We start from the raw sequence: 17,829 nt of genomic DNA, 5'->3' as shown, positions 1-17,829 counted from the left end.
ACTTAGCCATTTAAACTTAAACTTAAAAACCCATTTAAACTTAGAGGCATGGACTGTGTTTTATGGGAAGAAGGGTAGCGCTTGTGATATTACAGAGGAAAAGCAAAAATACTAGTTTGTCACGAGACATGGAAGCTTGCTTATTCTCAGTTTTCATTTTGGTTTTCAGAGGAATGACTTTCTTCTGAGTCTCTAGGTAGAGTAGAAAGAAACTATAGGCCTGAAGACTTTTTGAAGAGAGAAAAGTGAAGGCAGAAAGGTTACAGAGATCATGGGGGGGGCGGGGAAAAACCCACTCTTGTTTTGTGAGATTTCTTCTTCTTCTACTGTAACACTATCCCCCTTGCACATTTTGCAGCTAAAGGTTAAAAAAAAAATGTTACTAATCTGTTATTTCATTCTAAATCTCAGATTAGAGATTTTACTATAGTAAATCTTGTGATAATCTGACATTCATTGAAATGTTCAAAACCATGTGAGACCAGAGTAACAACAGACTATGCTAATTCATCTTCTTGCATAAAAATCCAGACTTGTGGTGCAGTTCAAAGCAGTTGAATCCTTCAGTTTAGAGCTTGAACCTGATGGAACTGTCCAGTTGTATTGAATGTGAAATCTGAAGTTTGAAGGTGGTGTTTGTCTAGTGATTAACAGTAGCCAACATGTGTTTTTTTTACCACACTTAACACCACAGGGAGCACATGTTGTCATTCAAAGTCAACTTCCCATTACAGCATTTAGTAAAATGGTTCATGAAAACATGAGCAGAACTCCTGATGTTTTTTTTTATTTGATAAACTATTAACAATATAGATATCATTCTTTTCACCTACTCGGAATCACTCAAGAATGTATCTTACTCAAATTTTGCCTTTTTTTTTTTTTCTGGCAGCTACTTCCAAATTAATTGTTACTGAAATATATTCTATATTTAAGGTGCTCTACCTTCTCTTGTGAGTTGTACATAGTTCTAGATGAAATTCTTAGTTACCTCTTCTAGATGTGATCCTTAATGCCAATGCATTTTAAAAATGTTAACCTGATTTAGTTTTGTGTGAATAAAAAAACCACTTTAGGAAATCTACCTTACTACAAAAAAACCTGATGTTTTGGGTCTTCTTTTTAAACAAGCAGTACATTAAGCATGCTTAATGCTAATGACCAGTACGTTTACCCATGTCTGTTGTAACCATTAAACATAAAACTCATTGACAGACAGTATAAGTGTTTACAATTCAGGCATTGACTTATTGGAATGAATATAAACTAATAAAACATTTGAAATGATGGGCTTTTCTCATTTTCCCCTTCTTTCCACAGGTTGCAGTTTAATAAGCATGGAATACTGCGTGAGGAAGGTTTCTTAACTCCAAATAAGTATGACCCTGAGGCTATTAGCTTGTGGTTACCTTTATCAAAAAATGTTGTGGGTCTAGATCTTGACACAGCAAAGTATATCCTAGCCAACATTGGAGACCACTTTTGTCAACTAGTGATATCTGAAAAGGAAGTTATGTCTACAATTGAACCACACAGTAAGATCAATATGTATTAAAATGATCTGTATTTTAGTAACTTTATGTGAAACTTTAGGCTTCTGACCTGTGTGAAAACATATTGCATGCATTTGGAAATGTCATACAAGACTTCAGTGTTTCCTCTTTCTCAGAGGGGTAATGGTTAAGATCCAGTGTGAACTAGTGTCAACATGTCTTTGCTCACAGGCAGGGGAAAAGGGAAAAGTAATTCTACCCTTCTTTGTCAGAAGACTTTTCTCAATTTATCAAATTACTTTTCCTGTTGCAGAGTGCAATTCTGTTATGAAACAAAATGTAAAAAAAAATTTTAAAATTAAGTAAAACAGCAGGTGGCTGACAACAATCTATTCTTAGCATGTAAATGAAATAAAGCTTTAATTTTGATTGCACAGATTCTGTTAGATTGCTTTGGTCCTATTTTGTTATTCTTGCACAAGGGACCTAATGGTGCCTGTCAAGTCAGTAAAGAAATTTTTTTTCCTCCACGTGAAAGTTTCCAGTAGGACTGTTTCTAGTGATTATATGTGCAGCCCTACTGGGAATAGACAGAGAGGTGGTACAGATGGGGTTAACTGACTGTAGACCTTCATCAGTGCAGACAAGGCAAACCTTGTGTCCTTGAACATGGGTTTTTGGCCTCATCAGAACCTTTCTGTAGCAAACATGACACAGCGCTTAGGGATATGGTGTAGTTGAGAACGGTCAGTGTTAGGTTTACAGTTGGACTAGATGATCTTTAGGGTCTTTTCCAACCTAGATGATTCTGTGATTCTATGAGCAGACAAATGGACAAGGTTGTGGTCTTGCATAATCACTTCTCAGAGTAGAAGGACTCTTAAAACTATATTTGTTTTTTGGATTATAAGTACGTGACTGAGGTGCAGTACAGTTTAGAAGACTGTCTACCTAATACCTTCTGTATTTGAGTAGTACTGACATTATACAAAGATGGTATTAGGTTACCAGTCACGCCAAGGTTTTGAATAGAAGAAAAAAACTAAACAGGCTTGAATGCCCTTCAGAAGGGGAGGGAAGACTTGAGATATTTCAGAAATACTTGCTGTGGGGTCTTACCCTGGACTGCTTGGAATCTGCTCTTTGAACTAGAACACATTCAGGCCTGTGGAGCTAAAGGATCAATAGCCAGAGTGAAAGGTACAGACTGGAATACTGAAACACTTTCAAAAGGATGAAGTTTTGGGTGGAATTCATGAAACAAAGGTGGGGGGGTGCTGATTTGTAATAGCAGAGGATGCATCTGTTAGCACACCTACCAGAAACACCCTTCTCTTAAAAAAATGAAGACAGATGTGAGTTCTGGAGTTGGTTTGAAAGGAGCAAAATGTCATTAATTCCTCTTTGATTGCTTATTGCCCTGGCTGGTGAGAGGAAGGGAACTACATTTTAATGGAATTGAGGATATTTTTAATGCCCTGGGTAGGGAAGAAGTAATTTGCAGTCTTTCATTCTTTTTACAGTAATTCATTCTTTGAGCAGTTCAGTGAAAGAGTGCTCACTGGGTTGGCACAGGGAAAAGGTAGATTCTTCTGCCACCATGATTTGAAGTTATAGTAAACTTTTCTTGGCAGAGTTCAGTTGAAATCATAACATTTCATTAAAATTATGTCTTTGACAAACTGACCTTTTCAGGAATGTCAAAATATTTTGTTCGGATACTACTATTTAGGGGATCATTTATGTTTGAATATTTTTGCACTCTGCAGTATGGTTGTTTTCTTTTTACCAGTGAGTTACCAGACTGGTAGGTAGAGCCACAGACAAAGTGTGAGGGAGAAAAAGTAGTAGAAAAGGGCAAGTGAAATTATCCCTGTGTAGTAAAAGATTGATCAGTGTAGAAAGAACAGCTTGTTAGGTCACGTTGCTCCTTGGTCACCAAGTGCCAAAAGGAGACCTATAGAAAGAGGAGATGGGATCAAACTACAGAGAGGAAACAAAAGAATAGGAGGAGTAGAAAAGGACACAGTTCAGAAAACTGAACTATGAAATGGCATGCAAAAGATAACAAACAAAAAACCCCTTCATCTTGTTTCGGGGAAACTGGAGGATTGGCCTAGAAAATGGTAAATATAGTGCATGTTTTTAAAAGGCAGAGAAGAATGGGGCTAGTCATATTTAGACCTCTGTCTCCTGGAAGAATTTTGAAGCAGGTAGTCAAACAATTTTTACCTCCTACTTAAGAACAACTTGTGCCAAGCTATTCTTGTTTTGTTCCATACATAGTTAATGGGCATTATACAGAAGAAAAGCAACAGATGTCTTGGATCCTGGTGGGGTTTTTTTAGCGTACGTTAGGACGTGGTCTCTCTTAACTTGCTTTTAAAATTAAGAAACGTGGGCAGAAAAGTTTCAGTGAAGTTACAAGTGTGGAAGGAGGTAGGAGGTGGCAGATGCGTGCTTTTTGTCTAGTCTAGTTTTCTAGCTGGCAACATAATGAAATGAAGATTAGTCTGAAATAGTCTGTACATAATGCAGCCCTGGATGGGCCTCTATGTTTTTGAAATATACTGTCAATGTTTGGGATGTTTTGAGTGAACTGAAGAAGTGACTTGAGGTGAGGAAAGGTGGAACATAACAGTTACGTAAGAAACCTGAACAGCAGTGGTCAGTTCTTCAGAGAAGAACACCTCACCATTCTGAGAAGGTCTGATACATGCCTATAACCATACAGAAGACCAACTAAAAGGAATAGAACTACTTGCCCACTGTGCTATTGAATACAGAATAAGGACAAGCTGGTTGTGGCAAGCTAGACATTAAGTTTAGCTTGCTAGTAGTAACAATTTTTTTCTAGGGTGGCTGTGGACTTTGCACTTAAGAGAATGTCAGGAGTGTGCATGATAACTTGGGTAAATACACATCAGGAGTAATAGATGTAGTTGGTGCTGCCCAGGAGAAAACAAAATGGTCTTGATTGCTTAGACTCTGGTCTAGACCTACTTTTCTGAATCTGTAACAGCAAAGGTTTTGTTCTGGAGTTCCAATACAGAAGCAAGCCTGAGTCTTCTATCACTAAAGTGTTTTAGTGTAGCTATATTTAGCATGCAAATATTTTGTTTTGTTTAAACTAACACTTTGACTAATCTGTCAATTACCACAGGACAGGTAGCCTGGAAACGTGCAGTTCGTGGAGTTCGAGAAATGTGTGATGTCTGTGACACCACAATCTTCAACCTTCATTGGGTCTGCTCTAAGTGTGGCTTTGGTGTGTGTGTGGATTGTTACAGGATGAAGAAAAAAAGCTTACATGAAGGTGAGAAGGCATATTGCTACATTAAAGAAAGGGAGGAGAGGGAAAGAGGAGCTATATTTTGAACTTGGAAGTCAATAGCCACCTTAAACAACAAGATAGTAAGCCTTCCCAACAAAAAGAACATGTTGTAGACCTGTGGTTTGGTATATCAACAATACTAGAACGTGTAGCTTTCTAGAGGAGGATGAAACATGCACAAATAAAACAATTTAATGGTTTTGTTTTACAGATGATGATTCAGATACTTTCTCCTGGTTTAAATGTGTGAAGGGGCAGGTACATGAACCAGAGAATCTAATGCCTACACAAATAATTCCTGGAAAAGGTATTTTAAATATTTGATTGGGGTAGAAAAATGCTGTAAGCTTTTGCTGTTTTGTATGTTGTTGATACTGTACTGAGTGAAGGGGGTTCTTTAGTAATAAAGTTAGTAAAAGCGTAGTATTTATTGTCCAAAGACTAGACAGCCTGTGTACTTAGTACTATTTTATTATCTTTGACCTTTATAAAGAAGTAGCAAAACTTCTTGTTTAATGATGAACTGTGTTTATGTACTATTGTTTACCTGTATAGCATACACAATTTCTTAAAAAGTCTTATCAAATGCTGGATGTTCTAATTACATGTGAGCTCACTAATGACTCTTTTCCTTTAGCTCTCTATGATGTTGGTGATATTGTTCACTCCGTAAGAACAAAATGGGGAATAAAGGCAAATTGTCCTTGTGCAAATAAGCAGTTCAAGGCACTGTCAAAGCCAACTCTAAAGGAGGATTCAAAACAGGTATTGCTACTGTCTCACACTATGCCTTTGTAGTGTAGGGTTTGCCTCAGTCTAGTACCCCTAGTTGAAGCCCAGGGTAACTGACTTTGTATATATGCCAGTCCTGACTGGTACTGATAACCCCACCCTGTAGGTTTTTGTTCAGAATTTGTATTCAGTAATCATCTTCTGGCTCAGTTCTTTTTCAGTTTTGGGGAAAATCTCATTGTGTCCCTTTGGCATGCTGGTGACTCAGTAAGTGACATATCCTTGAAAAATGCTCAGTGAGGATTTTTTGGAACAAAAATGGGATTAGATTGAGAGAACCCATAAGAGAAAAGTCTTAAGAACAGACTGGTGGGAATGGTTGCAAAGTGTAGGTTATCCCTTGGGTCCTGGAGATGTAATACATGTAGCATTTAAATGAATAAGTAGGGCTGAAGAGCACTGGAATTCATACAAGAACTACACATGAATAAAATCGTGAGGGTTAGAGCAGTATGGAGATGTGCTGATTTCTCTGGGAATCCTAGTTGAAAGTTTGCTACTCATTATATTAAAAAAATCAGACAAACCCCCACCATATGTTTATCTGTAAATGAATGTAGTATTTTTTTTGCTTTTGGAAATAGAGCACAAATGAATGGCTTAGTTTTGCAGTATTTTACTTAATTCAGCTGATTTCTTGCAATCTCAGTTCTGTTGTATGCTTATTGGTAAATTTATTTTGAGAGTAAATGTGTTATCCTAAGTGTAAGAAGCAGGCTGAACGTGATTTTGGTGTTGGTAGTCAAGAGACAAAAAATATTGTGAAGTGTTAAAAGTGAGAAAGATGGTTACGTGGTTCAAAAGTTAGCCTACGACTGACATAGCTTCAGTCTTCAGTTTCTCAAGATTTCCTCTGGGACCCTGGAAAAACAGCTGCATTGAAATTTATCTATATCTCTCTGTAAAATTAGGTATGTGCTTGTTGTGTGAGGATAAGCTTATTGAAGTTTGAAGCATTTTAGATTGTCATGTTTGGAATCCTTACCAAGCATCAGCAGTCATTAAGAGATGAAATAAAGAGCGTAGCAATAGGCAGACACAGGTGTAGAATAATTTCTTGACTAAAAAGTATTTGAGCAGAGAAAAGAAATTTAGCCAGTCATGCAGGAATCCCAGGCCAAAGCAGTAGTTCTGGTTAGTCTGTTACCTAGAATCTCCAAATGAGTAGATAAATCAGCTGCACATGAGATGTGCAGTAGTCCTGTGCTTGGATTGTGATGGCCAGGCTGGTGTTGCATTCATATTCATTCATATATTTTAGACCCAGCAGGTGAGTAGACTTTTGCTGCTGCCCTAAGATAAAAATTTAGGAGTCCTATATATTTGTTTTACTCTACTGAACTAAACCTCCAGCTTAGCCCTGGTCTGCGCATTGGCTATCACTGGAATTGCAAGCACGCTGCTATTAAACTGCATTTGGTTCCCAAGGCAGTCCCAGAAAATGCATCTGGGCAACTCAGCTTTCTGTGCTTGTCTGGAGGGGTGATGGACCCTGTTCTTAAAGTTCTTAAAGCAGATCCCGAATCCTGCTGGATCATCATCTCTGGCCGATACTGAGATGCAATGCTGACCTCTTGTGGAGATCAGATTTTTTTTTTTTTGGTAAATGAATTTGGACATGTTGATTGCTTCCCCTTTGAATAGAGTGTGTCTAAGCAAGTTCTCACTTTGCGTTTTCAGAACTTGGTACCTGGAGAGAGGACCAGCCTTCAACATAACAGTTTTGTCCTGAGCCCACAGGTGACGACACATGATCCTCCTCTAAAGTCACCAATTGGAAGTAAACAAACTGCTTCAGTAAATACTTCTCCTTCATTAAGTTGGTTATCAAATCTAACAAGTGGAAATGTGAATAAAGAAAACAAAGGTATGTGCATAACCAGTGAAGATTAAACCCTTTGTGGCTGTTTGTCAGAAGAATATAGATCAGACCTGGCAATATCGTGCGTTGAGAATGATATAATCTGCCTGCTGGGATGGGTGTTCAGTGCCTGTACTGCAAAACTCCTCCTTGGCAATGATTTGGAGTAGAACCTGGCAGGGTTAGCTTATTCTTTTTTGAAAACTGAATTAATATCCCATTGATGCAAGTATTCTTGAAAATTCAATTTGAGAATGTATTTAGTTTAGAATGTGTGATTTTAAAAATGTTGAGTATTGAAGAAAGTCAAATGAAAGGAGTATTTCATCTGCACATACTGAGAGGGGATTTATATATATGTGCACACATGTATGTATGCATATAGGAGTATCTTGTCTTAAAAAAAATCCAACACATATACTACTCATGGTTCAGAGGATTAATCCTCGCTTCGTTCTCAGATGTGCTCTTTTTTTCATTTCAGAGAAACTCCTCCTACCTATTTCAAAGAATGAAAATAAACCTCTTCAGACACTCCCTAGTTTAGCTAAGCCTGCTGCAGCCCTGCAGACATTCAACAGTGCAATATTGACACCTGTGAGCAACAATAACACAGGTTTTCTGCGGAATCTGTTGAACTCTTCTGGAGGAAAGGTATATGGAAAATTTTGTTTTACAGGTTTGAGTTGATACTAGGCTTAGACTCCTGTTCTAAACCTGTGAACTACCCCACAGACACTAGTCACAGCAGGTAAAATTCTGTCTTCATTTGGGAAAAAGGACTTAATTCAGTTTCTGTGTTGCAGTGCTCCAGTTAATGCTTTCTGGAGTAGTAGCTTAGTGGTACTATCAGCAAATCTTGCTTGGTGAGGGATTGGGAACGAAGTGATAAAGCAGATTAATTTACTTAGGCCAGTCCCTGGCAGGTGCATTGATTGGCATGCCCATTAGACTCAAAAAGAAGCATCAAGGAACTTTCAGAGGGATGGACAAACATTCTGTGGTGGGTGACTATCTTTCTCATACCTCGTTTGCAGACTGGTTCACTTCAGATGTTCCTGGGCTTTGTTTGCTCTCACAGATACGGCTTCAAAATGGTGGGCTAAAATATTGGCCTTGAGAGTTCCTTGATGAAACTGCATTTCTGTTTCTTGATATAAAGAAAGCCCTGTTCCATGCTGCATTTCATGGTTTTCTGCAGTGTTGCTTGAAAAGTAAATCAGAGCAGAACTTCTTATGCCAGAATGCTGTAGAGAAAGTGTCAGAAATGGCATTGGCATTTAATGATGGTGAGTTTCTACACAACAAAGTTCTGCAGATTTTTGTTTCGCTGGGCAATTGTGAGCTCAAGTGAAAAATTTTGAAAGTGGTAAACATCATCTTTAAAGTCTGCAGGACAAGGCAATGGAAAAGTGCACCAACTTCTTTTTTTTTGTTCTTCTTTCTCCCTTTTTTTTTTTTTAAATCAGACAGACAATGGACTCAAGAGTACACCCAAAATCCTTGATGACATTTTTGCTTCCCTGGTACAAAATAGAACCATTACAGACTTGCCTAAGAAACCTCAAGGATTGACTATAAAGCCTACGATAATGGGCTTTGATACGCCTCACTACTGGTTATGTGATAACCGCTTGCTATGTCTTCAAGATCCCAACAATGAAAGTAATTGGAATGTCTTCAGGGAGTGCTGGAAGCAGGGACAGGTATTTAAGTTTTTCTGTGTTTTTCATTTTCAGTTCGTGTGCTTTGCTCTTTGAAGTGAAGGTACAAACTTACCGCAATGATAAGCAACACTAAACCTTCATAAAATGTACTACATGAACACCGTTAGATCCTTGGGTAAAAGGATGTATATTTTACTCTTTGAAATAATTTTCTAAACACATTGCTGAACTTACAGCTCTGTATAAAAAGCTTCCTCGTGGCTTGAAATAAAGAATGATCAACTGCATGGCATAATTCCCGTACAGCAGGCTGAGCATTTATTTTGGAAAATACAGCGCTTGCAAGGTGTCTGTGTTCAAATGTTCAGTACATTTTATGCATTACCTTATTCTATTATTTGGAATTAGAATTTTTGTTGTTTGATAATACTTCAGAATATATTATTCTTTCTCATAGCCTGTAATGGTATCAGGAGTGCATCACAAATTAAATGCAGATCTCTGGAGACCAGAGTCCTTTCGGAAGGAATTTGGCCAACAGGAAGTAGATCTGGTTAACTGCAGGACCAATGAAATCATCACTGGAGCTACTGTAGGGGATTTCTGGGATGGATTTGAAGATATTTCAAGTAAGTAGTGTGAATTTTTGTTCCAATAGGCAAAATATTCAGCAGCAGTAATTTTGCCCTAACACAAATTTGTCATCCTTAAGCAGTGTAAAAGATGTTCCAGGCTGCTGCTTTATCTTGGACAGTGTGTCTGGAGTGTGTTCTCACCATGTATACTTGTGTGGTGGTGGACTGGGTAGAAACTGTCAGCCCCATAGAGGGCTCTCCTTCAGGAGTATGTTTGGCTGACTTTAGTCTTTTGGGGCAACATTCTGAGACAGTTTGGGATCTTCCTAGCAAGCGTGCTCCCCTGTCAACTTTTTTGCGCAGTTGAGCGAAACATAAAAGAGCACATGTAGGATTGGTGCTCACAACGTAATTGGGTTCTGCTGTTTTAACTTGGTGCTTTTTGTTCCTAAAGAACTAAAAAAATGGGTTTAGGGGAGGTGAGCATGAGATTTGGCTTCGTTTTCATTTCTAGGTGAAAACAAACTTTTTCCAGGAGAATTAATACTTGCTGTGGCATCTGGAGTTTTACTTCATCTGTTTGTGTGATGTAAACTTGTGGAATTTGGTACTTGGGGCAAGAAGAGTGGGAACTAGAAGGCTCTCTTAAACCTTTCTTTTCTGTTACTTGATCTTTGAAAAGATTTGACTTTATCATCAGCTACTCTGGCCTCAAACACAAAAACCATTGACTGAGCTAAACTGTAGTAAGTGCTTGGGGCGGGGAGCTGCTAAAGGCTACTTCTCTAGTCTGAAATCTCCTGTCGTAACACGTTTGTCACAGATGTGATGTCAGATGAACTTGTATGTCTCTGATTCTACATAAATAGTTGTGGAATTAACATGATTTTAAACTAAGATAAGGATTTTTTTGTCTTGATTTTTTTTTTTAACTTTGAGTTTTACAACTATTAAAAACTAAGACCTGTTAATATTTGACAATAGGTCGCCTGAGAACAGAAGAAGGAGAGCCAATGGTGTTGAAGCTTAAAGACTGGCCTCCAGGAGAAGACTTCAGAGATATGATGCCTTCTCGGTATGAATTTACAAAGAAACTGTTCATCACTTGTGTGGTACACTCCCAAAATAATGGAATATAGGAATACTGTTATGTTTTGACACATGCTTCAGCTTTGAGAAGTATTGGTCACATGAAAACCATTTTGTTTCTCAGAAATGACTGATGTAGCTGGAAATGCTAAACAAGTTTTATAATTTTTTTATGTAGTTGACTGTATGTATTGCCAAGTAAAGTGAGTACCTAAAATTGCTAGTGATTGGTTAAGCTTTAGAAGCTTTCTAAAAGCCTGAGTCATCTTGAAAACTAAAGTTCAGTTGAAGCTTTTTTCTTTTTTGCCAGATGTTTTTAAGTTATGGTATCATAGGAATAACTGAAACGTGGTGGGACAAATCACATGACTGAAGGATCACAATGGGTGGCCATAGGCTGTTTTGTAAAGACAGGTAGGGAAGAAGAGGTGGAGGAGTCACGCTCTATGTTAAGGAGAACCTTGAGTATATGGGAGTCAACTACAGCAATTTTGGAAGCCCTATCAAATGCCTCTGGGTCAAGATCAGAGGGGTTGTCTCCAAGGGGGATCTTACAGTAGGCGTCTGCCACCGACCTCCAAGCCAAGATAAGGCCAATGAAGCAATATTTGGGTCACTTAAGCAAACTTCACGTCAACAGAACCTGGTTCTTATGGGTGACTTCAACTACCCAGACATTTGTTGGAAGAACAATACAGCAGCTCATCCATCAAGTTCCTGGAATGCGTAGAGGACTGCTTCATCATACAAATGTTAGTTGTGCCACCCAGGAATGAGGCACTATTGGAATTGCTACTCTCAAACCAAGAAAACCTGCTTTGTAATACCTGGGGTAGTGATAGCCTTGGCTGCAGTGATCACAGTGTTGTGGAGTTTGGGATCCTGCTGAGCATGCTGAAGGTTAGTACTAAGACAAAGGTTTTAGATTTTAGAAGAGCAAACTTCAGCTTGTTCAGAGCTCAATGGAGGGATTCTGAGGGAAGCTTCCATGGAGGATAAAGGAGCTAACAAGTGCTCAGAGTTTTCAAGCACTGTCTCCTGGAAGTACAAAAACAGTTCATCCCTTTTAAAGGTAAGGGAAGTAGGTGGAGCCTCTTGGCTTAACTGTGAGCTTCTGAGTCTGCTCAAAACCAAGAGAGAAGTGTACCAGAGATGGAAAAGCAGACAAAATACCCATTGAGAGCTACAGGGACATTGCCAGGGCATGCAGAGATGCAGTGAGAAAAGCATAAGCTCAGCTCAGATTGAAATTGGCCAGAGATGTCAAAAACTACAAGAAAGGGTTCTTCAGGTACATAAACAATAAGCAGAAACAGAAGGAAAATATTGGCCTGCTGTTAAACAGGAGAGGTGAATTAGTCACCAGCAACACTGAAAAGGCAGAGGTTCTGAACACTTTTTTCACTTCTGTCTTTACCAGCACTGTTGGGCCCCAGGTCTTGGGAACAAAAATCCAGGTCAATGCAAACACAGACTCTCTGTCAGTGAAGGAAGAGTTGGTGTATGAACTGTCACAGGAGCTTGACCCCTACAAATCGATGGGCCCTGATGTTATCCACCTGAGGGTGTCAAGAGCTGGCTGATGTCATTGCAAGGCCTCCCTCCATAATCTTTGAGAAGTTGTGGAGATTGCGGGACATCCCAGAAGACTGGAAGAAGGCTAATGTCACCCCCATTTGCAAGAAGGGCATAAAGGAGGATCTGGGAAATTATAGGCCCATCAGCCTTACTTCAATCCCTGGGAAAGTTGTGGAATGAATCCTCCTGGGGGCTATTGCAAGTCAAATGGAGAATGTGATTGGGAAAAGCCAACATGGATTCACCAAGGGTAAATTGTGCTTGAAAAACCTGAGTGCCTTCTACGATAAAGCAACCTGCTCGGTGGATGTGGGGTGAGTGGTGGACACTGTCTGCCTGGATTTCTCCAAGGCTTTCCATATGGTCCGCCACAGCCACTTCCTAGAGACACTGGTGTGTTACAGTCTAGAGAAGTGGTCTGTGTGTGTGGTGGGAAATAGCTCCTTTTCAAACTGGCAACCTGTCACCAGTGGGGGTCCCCCAGGATCGATATTCAGACCAGTGCTGTTTAATATCTTCATAAGTGATCTGGCTGATGGGATCAAGTGCACCCTGATGAAGTTTGCTGACAATATCAAACTGAGTGGGGAAGTGAACACTTTGGAAGGGAGAGCCACCCTGCAGGAAGACCTGGAGAGGCTGACAGAGCGAGCTAACAAGGACCTCAGAAAGTTCAGCAAGGACAAGTGTATGGTCTTGCACTTTGGAAAACATAATCCAGGAGTGCAGCACAGGCTGGGATCTACCTGGCTGGAGACCAGCTCTGGGAAGGGACCTGGGGGTCCTGGTGGACAACAAGCTTAAGATGAGTGACCAGTGTGGTGGTGCTGCTGCGGCAAAGAAAGCCAACGAGGTGCTGGGTTGCATCAACAAGGGCACCAGCAGAGATAAAGAAGTCATTACCCCGCTCTACTCAGCGCTTGCCAGGCCACATCTGGAATACTGTGTTCAGTTTTGGTCTCTGCTATACAAATAGATGTGGACAGGCTGGAGAGGGTCCAGGGGAGGCCACAAGGCTGCTCAGGCCCCTGATCATCTATGTGAGGAGAGGCTGATAGAATTGGGTTTGTTCAGCCTTGAGAAGAGAGGAGTTAGGGGAGACCTTACCTCCATGTTCCAGTATTTAAAGCATGGCTACAAAGAAGATGGAAGCTCCCCTTTTGCAAGCAGTCACATGAAAAGACAAGGGGTAATGGGTACAAGTTACTCCTGGGGAGATTCCAGTTGGACACAAGAAGAAAACTTTTCACAATGCGAACAATCAGCCACTGGAATAATCTCCCCAGGGAAGTGGTAGATTCCCCATTGGACACTTTTAAGATTCAGGGGGCTGAGCCATCCTGTCTAGAGTGTGGTTTTGCTGGAAAGGTTGGACCAGATGATCCTTAAGGTCCCTTCTAACCTGGTAGTCTATGATTCTGACTTACTCTATTTGGTGTTAGTTGAGCTGATTACACAAGGAAATAGTATTATTCCAGAGCAGTTAAATTTCTTTATCAGCTATATTCTTGTGTCTTGCTTGTTTTGTTCCTTTTCATGGTGTCCAGTAAACCCCCTGGGGGAAGAAGTAGAGTTTCCTGACTGGAGAAAGTTTTTGTTGCAGTCTATTTTAGTCTGGTTTTCTATCAATTCCTAACATTAAATTGTGCTGTATTACTTTAGGTTTGATGACTTGATGAAAAATATTCCACTGCCAGAATACACTAGGAGAGGTGGAAAGCTCAACCTTGCTTCTCGACTTCCCAACTATTTTGTACGACCAGATCTGGGCCCTAAGATGTACAACGCCTACGGTAAGGAATTTTTCACTCTAAAGGTCACGTTGACCACACATTCAAATTAAAATTGACTGTAAATTAAATGAATCCGTGCTGTTGTAGACAATTTGATTAATCCCATTAGGTGTGAAAACCTAACTTTGGCTCACTTACAGGTATTAGTGTCCAGAGCATTATATAATTTTATTAAATGATTCTTTGTCCAGGTGGTTTCAAGCCAATAATACTTACTCCCAGTCTTCCAGTCAACTTGCTCCACATATGTATACACAGTCTCTCCTTCCTATAGCTGGCCACGTGTATTTGTTGTTTTGCTACTTCTGGCTGTATCACTTTTATTACTTTGTCTTTTTGGGCCTGCCCTGGGATAGAGTTACTCTTCTTCCTCGTAGCTGGTAGGGTGCTGTGTTTCAGATTCAGTGCGAGGATAATGTTGATAACACACTGATGGTTTAGTTGTCGCTCAGTAGCGCTTATCCAAAATTAAGGATTTTTCAGTTTCCCGTGCTCTGCCAGCGAGGAGATGCACAAGAAGCTGGGAGGGAGCATGGCCAGGAGAGCTGACCCGCACTAGCCAAAGGGCTATTCCATACCACAGAGCGTCATGCTGGGGGTATAACCCGGGGGGAGCTGGCTGGGGGGGCGGGTCACTGCTCGGGCATCGGTCAGCGGGTGGTGAGCAATTGTGTTGTGCAGCACTTGTCTTTTCTTGGGCTATATTTATCTCTTTGTTAAATTTCTTTTCATTACTATTACTGCTACTATTATATTATATTTTATCATTATTGTTATTATTTTAGTTATTAAACTGTACTTATCTCAACCCCCGAGTTTTACTCTTTTTTTGTTTGTCCTCTCCATCCTACTGGGAGGGGGGAGAAGGACATGCGGGTGCATGGTGCTTAGTTGCTGGCTGGGGTTAAACCATGACAGGGCTGTATCATTTAGTGTTTAATCTCTTCTTGAGCAATTCTTTCCATGGCATATAAAACTAAGCATGATCGTGGCCATTTAAGAGATCGTGGCTAGTAAATACTGTAGCAGTTGATTTGGAGTGAAAAGGAGACTGTTTCTGAGAATGCTTTATTCTAAATTGCTATAGAAACCCTATTGAGGTGGGACTTAAACATGACCTTTGTATATCGTACACGTCAGGTATAGCTATGGAACGATGTGTCAGCCTGTAAACTGATCACTTGGGAAGACCCAAACAAGATGGGGCAAGGTCTTGGCTATAACATACCGTGCTGTGCTGGAATCATTTGCTGATAAAAGTAAAAGCTCTCTGGTCTTTTCAGATAGTGCTGCTGGGAGTGGCGTAAGGGGTTTTGTTGTCTTACTAATGTACTCTCTTTTTTTTTTAATTTTTCTTTTCCCCCAGGCTTAATAACACCAGAGGATAGAAAATACGGCACAACAAATCTCCATTTAGATGTGTCTGATGCAGCTAATGTTATGGTCTATGTGGGTATCCCCAAAGGCCAGGCTGATCAAGAAGAAGGTGAAGTCTTTTTTTTGTGTTCTGGGGAGGTTATTTCTGTGGTTGGAGGGAAGGTCCTGTAGTGTAACTGCTTCTGTTTACTCTCCACAGAAGTGCTTAAAACCATACAAGATGGTGATTCTGATGAATTGACAATTAAGCGTTTTACTGAAAGTCGAGAAAAACCTGGAGCTCTGTGGCACATTTATGCTGCTAAAGATACAGAGAAGATCCGGGAATTCCTTAAAAAGGTAAGCTGTTGTATCTTAAAAACTGAGCTTCTTGTCTGTGTAGCCTTGCAAATATGTATCCTTGGACTTTTCTCCTCCTTTCTATCCCAGTTGTTCTGGAAACAAGTGCACTTGAGTTGTATCCAAGACAAAACTTCTCATGTGCCATGGGTCTTGTAGGATCTGAGGAGGGTAGTGAATTGAAGCTTGAAGTTACCCTGCATGTAGTTATGCTGCTTTTGCCCACACTTATAAAGCACAAGTAATGATGTGTAATGAACAAAAAATAGGTGGTTTAGATTTAAGCAAAAACATGGTTCACTCTTCAGCTAGATCCTTCTTAAAATGTTCTTGGGAAATGTCAGAGCAATATGTGGTGCATTAAGTTCTTCCTTGTTCTCTCCCTTTTCCTACCTTGTATTTTTCCATACCTTTATGAGGTTTGGATTAAGGGAAAAGCATGAGGTATTTTGGGTGATGTTTTAATGGGAGTTAAAGGTTTAGTAGAGATGTGATACTACATCCGGAAGGGCTTGTTTCAGTATTTAAATTCACCACAAATGGTCCAGAGTTCTTGGTGGTCTTAATTCTGGAACTTCTTCAGTGCTCCAAAAGTGGAAAGAGCTAATATGTCGATGTTTAAAAGGATAAATGGGATGATTTGAACAACTGTTGGCCTTGTCAGCCTGACTGCTGCCTTGGGCGGAAGCTTAGAGAGGCTATAGCAGATTTGTTTAGTATTAACAAAGAACAAAACTTATACTTGATAAAACATGATACTGAATTTGACAAGCACTGGCATTTTGAGGTTTGACATCTGTCTCACACCTCAGTCCCTTGTAGTATACTGGCCTGCAGGCGTGAGGCTTTCAGCAGCTTGTCTTGGAGTAGAACTGAGGTTTAACTCCTCCCAAATGAGTTTTTGGACTACAGACCTGGGTGTAAATTATCGCTACAGCAAATTGGATTTACATCGGAACTTTAAAATTATCTCCCTGCAGTCCTCAAATGTCTCTTCTAAAGTGCTGCTTGTGCCTCCCAGCCTCCTATCTCCTGAAAATCTGGTTAGCATCCTCTGTTTTGGTCAGTGAGCACACTGACTATTCCTGGCCTCGGGGCAGACACCTGCTGAATTCCACACTCAGTAAAAAAACTAGGCTGTACAGTAGTGTGAGAGTATTGATCCCATAGAGGAGAGGGGTTCCTGCTGTGAACACACACGAGTCGCTTAACCCTTCTATTTCTTCTTACTGTAAATTGGATTTACTTGCATTTCCTATATCCACCTTTGAATGTGTCTGTGAAGCAAGGGGGACTGAGAAATGATGAAGCCTTGACAAACTAAGGACAGAATAAGAATCCAAACCTTTCACTGTGTAACTTATACCCGAACACACGGTACAAGTCGCTCTATCTGGCATGCCTGCATGTGGGCTACCACAGATACACCTAAATTACCCAGTAAGGCTGGTTGTTGTAATACCTGTCATCTTGTGACTTTCCAGGTTGCGGAAGAACAAGGTCAAGAAAACCCTGTAGATCACGATCCCATTCATGATCAGAGTTGGTACTTGGACCGATCGCTAAGAAAACGCCTTCATCAAGAGTATGGAGTTCAAGGCTGGGCTATTGTACAGTTTCTAGGAGATGTAGTTTTCATTCCAGCAGGAGCTCCACACCAGGCAAGCACCAGGGCCGCTCTTACAGCCTGACCACTTGGACAGACGTCTGAGCACATGGCTAATGCTTGTTTGTTCTCTCTAGGTTCATAATTTGTACAGTTGTATTAAAGTTGCAGAAGACTTTGTATCCCCAGAGCATGTCAAACATTGCTTCTGGCTCACTCAGGAATTTAGATATCTGTCGCATACGCATACGAACCATGAAGATAAACTGCAGGTAACTCACCAATGCTGAAGATGAACCCTGCCCCTCTTAACCCTTTCAAAAAA

At 40.2% G+C, this 17,829-nt stretch overlaps 1 protein-coding gene across 2 annotated transcripts in view; it reads left to right on the top strand.

Annotated features, from left to right (window-relative positions):
- The window catches only part of KDM3A (lysine demethylase 3A), a 34,214-nt gene that overhangs the window by 15,190 nt on the left and 1,195 nt on the right, over positions 1-17,829 (top strand). For both annotated transcript variants that reach the window (XM_074865487.1, XM_074865488.1), the window contains exons 12-25: positions 1,321-1,535; positions 4,657-4,809; positions 5,039-5,134; positions 5,465-5,592; positions 7,300-7,486; positions 7,965-8,134; positions 8,950-9,186; positions 9,605-9,776; positions 10,707-10,797; positions 14,052-14,182; positions 15,549-15,668; positions 15,759-15,898; positions 17,383-17,559; positions 17,642-17,776. In XM_074865487.1, the coding sequence (XP_074721588.1) occupies positions 1,321-1,535; positions 4,657-4,809; positions 5,039-5,134; positions 5,465-5,592; positions 7,300-7,486; positions 7,965-8,134; positions 8,950-9,186; positions 9,605-9,776; positions 10,707-10,797; positions 14,052-14,182; positions 15,549-15,668; positions 15,759-15,898; positions 17,383-17,559; positions 17,642-17,776 (2,152 nt within the window). The remainder of the gene's footprint in view (positions 1-1,320; positions 1,536-4,656; positions 4,810-5,038; positions 5,135-5,464; positions 5,593-7,299; positions 7,487-7,964; positions 8,135-8,949; positions 9,187-9,604; positions 9,777-10,706; positions 10,798-14,051; positions 14,183-15,548; positions 15,669-15,758; positions 15,899-17,382; positions 17,560-17,641; positions 17,777-17,829) is intronic.

Source organism: Strix uralensis, chromosome 4 (genome assembly GCF_047716275.1).
Source record: "Strix uralensis isolate ZFMK-TIS-50842 chromosome 4, bStrUra1, whole genome shotgun sequence".
In the NCBI taxonomy this organism is placed as follows: Eukaryota; Metazoa; Chordata; class Aves; order Strigiformes; family Strigidae; genus Strix; species Strix uralensis.
This window is presented reverse-complemented; position numbering and strand designations above follow the sequence as displayed.